The sequence below is a fragment of the Gigantopelta aegis genome, chromosome 3, assembly GCF_016097555.1.
Source record: "Gigantopelta aegis isolate Gae_Host chromosome 3, Gae_host_genome, whole genome shotgun sequence".
Lineage (NCBI taxonomy): Eukaryota > Metazoa > Mollusca > Gastropoda > Neomphalida > Peltospiridae > Gigantopelta > Gigantopelta aegis.
In genome coordinates, this window is record NC_054701.1 from 80,711,450 (window position 1) to 80,716,309 (window position 4,860).

The 4,860-nt window shown below is 38.5% G+C and overlaps 1 protein-coding gene across 1 annotated transcript; it reads right to left on the minus strand.

Moving 5' to 3' along the window:
- Nucleotides 1–4,059: 4,059 nt before the first annotated feature.
- Nucleotides 4,060–4,647, minus strand: LOC121368876. The gene has a single exon (XM_041493633.1). The coding sequence runs from the start codon at nt 4,645–4,647 to the stop codon at nt 4,060–4,062; it is 588 nt and encodes a 195-aa protein (XP_041349567.1).
- Between the last annotated feature and the right edge of the window lie 213 nt (nt 4,648–4,860).

A 4,860-nucleotide genomic window follows, 5' to 3' on the forward strand; every position in this document is an offset into this window, starting at 1 on the left:
TCTCTCTCTCTCTCTCTCTCTCTCTCTCTCTCTCTCTCTCTCTCTCTCTCTCTCTCGCGTAACGTCATAACTCACGTTTTACGACGATTGACGTCATAACTCAAAATTCTGCTTGCCATTTCACATTTTATCATTGTTTTAAAAATATTTAAATAAATTAATATTTCAACTTTATATTTATTGGTAAGTTGTTATATATTTATGTCGTTGCATAAGGTGGGCTATATTTTTCCGCGTATGATTGAATGAGTTTGCAGGTGAAATGTTTACGAATCGTTCTACAATAAACAAACCGTAGCTTACAAAATGATTGTTTTGTTGTTGTAATTAAATAGGCAAGAAAAAGAATCAATCACCTTTGTGAGGTATAGATAAGGCAATTCCAACCTCGGGACAGCATGTGTGATATATGTGGTTGAATGTCACTAATATGGGATTGAATGTCACTAATAATGAGGTTGAATGTCACTAATATGGGGTTATATCACTAATATGTGGTTGAAAATCTGTTTATCCTAGTATACAATCCAGAGTTTATTACTGTACTTTCCCTCTGTTGAAATAGACCAACAAGTTCGCCTATTGCATAAATAGTCTCGACTGATATTTTTAGAATTTGTATGCTCCCGAATAACGTTATAAAAGGCGAAGTGTAATTGGTCGATATTTAAATTGTTATTTATTGATGAAATGTCACCTGGACATGGGATTCCACGCAATGCTGTTCAATCTACTGGTAGACCCCAGTAGAGCTAATTTTAATCAGATTGCCGTGCGGTTAACGTCGTGGGCTGTCAAACACCATCAGTATCAGTGCAACAGGTTCAAATCCCATTGGTTCTCGTTTTGTGTTTTGTATTGCATCCATTTAAGATTCAGTCACGTCTGTCGATAGCACAGTCTCCTAGACTGCCCAGGAGAGTTTGCCCAAGTTGTTCTAGAAAGATCAGCATTAATAACCGTCTGCGATTAGCTAACGACACGCAACGTTCATAAGCACGATGATGCTTTTATCTTTTCTGTGTTACATAGTTCACACCACCAGTCTATTGCGTATGCATTACGTTCACTTTCTGTGTGATTAAAAAGTCTGTGAAACAATATCACAAAACTGCGTTACATAGTTCACACCACCAGTCTATTGCGTATGCATTACGTTCACTTTCTATGTGATTAAATAGTCTGTGAAACAATATCACAAAACTGCGTAAAATATACGATTGTCATATGTTGATCACAAAACACTGAACTTAACATTAAGTCAGAGTACCACCGCATTGTGCTGTTATATAAGAAACAGCATACCACTTGAATAGGTATTAGTCAGTACAAAAAAAACCTATCATTTTGTTGAAACCAATGGATTATTTAAATAGTAGTGTTGGGAATCGATTGGAATTCCATCATCGATCATCGGTTATAATTGGTTGGCACCAACCGATCAACACAATCGGTTAGAAGTATATGAACATAAGAAGGATTTGAATAATAAGGGTCATGTACCTATTGCCGTGTTCACCGGGATCTGGACCCAACATTTTACCTTTAGTAACTATTTAATATATATTTTTATTTATGTAGGCATGAAAATAAACACTAACCCCAACATACATGTATTTTAATCAATTCTAGCATTTACATTGGGGGTACAATTGCAGTTAATATTTTCCCACACAATCGATTATGGATTTTTATAGAACCAAACCGATCAATTTTCGATTATAATCGATCTTTGGAACATCACTATTAAACAGTGCATAGGTCGACCTACATGTAACCATCCAACAAAGATTTTGAAAAGGTAATTCTGTATGTTATATGATTTTGAACGAAGACCTATTTTCTTACCCGGATCATAATTATTAAGCTGTTACACAAAACATCTGCACCTGCCTTGGATTGAACTCTTTTGTAAAGTCAGATACTGTGCCTACGACAGGCGTACTTGAACACTATTCTGATGAAAGCCCGCCAAACATTTGCCATACCTAATTAACATACCTAGCAAATGTGTCACGGGGATCCTATAATACCCGTAACTGAATGAAACACGATTATCCAAATATCTCTCCTAACTGTATATTTATTAGATATCTCTGTAACGGGCAGTTATACCCGCGTGGCTCGGCTCTAGAGATAAGATCTATATATAAAGTATATATAATATAGCCCGTTAGTTCACTAGAAAACACAACAAAACACAATACACTTTGGAAACTGTATTAACACTACGCTGACAAATGTAGTGCCGCAGTAGTTAATTAACAACAACAAATAATAACAACCCAGAACTGATCACTTAATTAGTTAATCTCTAGGTGTCTAGTTTACACAATATTCTAATCACTTCACCGTGAACCAACACCCACACGTGTGATAATTGAGAAACGCTTCCAGGGGAACTTAATTAATAAAGGAATTACAACTCTATTCCTAACTGGTTAATTTTTAATTAACCCTTAACTACTCATTCAGTAACCTTGTAATACAGACTTAATACTGGTACCTATCATAATAAAGACAATAACATACAGTTTACCTAGGTCCTCTAGGATGACTGGTTAAGCTTTAATAATTTTTAGAACAATGAATCCTACAGTTTACTTCGTCAGATTACCGGAAACACTGTCTAAATAATATTGGTATAATACAGTATTAAAATATTTAAAGTCACATTAATCACATCAAGGTTATACAACAGAGCAGAAATATATATTTACCAGTCCGGACGGACAACGTTCCCTAGGAGCCTTCCTATGTTTCTCCCTGATAACTCTAAATCCTATCTATTTATTACAAAAGCCGAATATCGCCTGGGGGTACAAGGTGGCACCGAATACCTACAAGTGATATTTCCACAGCGACCAAGACGACAATTTTCCTTAGATGGCCAGACTTGCTGACGCCTAGTCGCCAAAATCACGGTCGTAAAAACCGCACTCGCGGAGGTATTACGTAACTACTGGCCACATGGCCTCCACACCTGATCCGGGTGTGTATTGTGAACAGCTCGACCACCGTCGCGCGGAGGTATTACGTAACAAAGTGCCCACCTGGGCTTAAGTGCATATTGGGAACTGCACTCGGCCCTCTAAAACAATTAATATCGCCACAGGCGAAAAGAAATTAAGAGCATGTTCCGTCACAAAATGCATTGGTGTATGTTGCTGTGGTGCCTACACATATTGCCAGGCATTATAATTATTTCCAGGGCTCACAATTTCGCGAGACCGGCTCGTTCTTATCAATGTTACCCGTGTGCGCTTCACTAAACCGACATGCACATGAGCACCAACGAGTCCTTTGCTTAATCCACTGTTATTAGTTGGATTCTAATGGCTTCCACTGAGGAAAACACATTTCGATGTCAATTTGGTTGGAAGAACTAACTTACATGCGCTGGGCTTAAGGACATAATGGTCAAATTATTGTGCAAGCAATTCCAGCGAAATTGAGAAATTTAGCTATAGAATGGCAAACATAATTCTTGGGGGATTTACACAAGCGCCACGCCATTTTAACAGAAACCTTTACACACACGGCTAAAGCCTGTCGTGAAAAGCTCTGGCACGCACTACTGTGGCGATTTATATCCGGTCAAAACCGCGGGGATGAACTGTTTTTGACATCTATAATGATAATATCTTAATTTGAAACGTGGCTAAATTCTGAATACGAACTTTTGGTCTCTTATCTTGGTATTTACCATACAGAGAGTACTAACTGAGTCTAGTCGGCGTATGCTTGAGACGTGCATCTTTTTTTAATGGTCAAATAAAATAAGCAATACAGTAAAGTACGCTTATAACAAACTGCAAGGGACCAGCTTCATTGGTTCGTTATAACAGTAGTTCGTTGTACACATTTGCAGAAGTTTGTAATTTTTATTCCGAAAGTCGGCAATTTTGAATTTTGAACTCAATATAATAGTAAAAAAAATAAAAAATGCCTTGGTGATTATAAGACATTTATAAAAAATATATCATTTATTACAATCAATAAATACAACAAAACATTACTGAAAGATCACATCAAAAAAGTTTAGTGAATTACATGTACCTAATCACGTTTCGTCACGTAATCACTAATCGTGGTTTGTTTACTTAGCGTTGGACGCATAACTTCTAATGCCGAGTCAATGTCCGCAATGCTGTCAAATACTGGCAATCGAATATCTCCTTTGCTGTGAAAAAACAGTCTGACTGTCTCGAGTGCCTTGTGCGTTTCAACTGCTGTGGGCGTTGGCTGTTCGGGTGGCTCCTGTGTATCGTCCTCTGGTTCAGAATCACTGTGGCCGTCTCGTTTTCCGATAATCTCTGAAACGATGTCGTCATCTGTCAGCTGTTCGGTGATTACAACTTGCTCGTCTGCAGTGAGATAATCTTCCAGAGTGACACCATCTGGCACTGGCATGGCTCTCACTAGTTCATTCCACACTGTCTGTAGATTTGCTAACGGGGTGTTGTCGTCTTCGTCGTCAGAACTCTCAGAACACGCAGCACTTTTGAACCCACCCTTTGCAAAACAGTTCACGATACACGATGAGGTCACGTGACGCCAAGCACGATGGGCTGTGTTGATTGCCGTCAAGATGGAAACTGAGTGCTCCTGTTGACTGTCGAATGCCTTGATGATGTCACTCATCATCTCTCGTCGATAGTTCACTTTTACGTTTGCGATTATTCCCTGGTCCATCGGCTGGATTTTCGAGGTAGTGTTCGGGGGCAAAAAAGCCAGTGTTATACTGGTTAATCCGCTCAGCTGTCCGTTAACACTGATTGGTTTGATACGTAACGGTTCCGGTATAATTAGTGACTTAATCCCTTAATTGATACCTGTTCCCAAGTCCAGACAAACAAA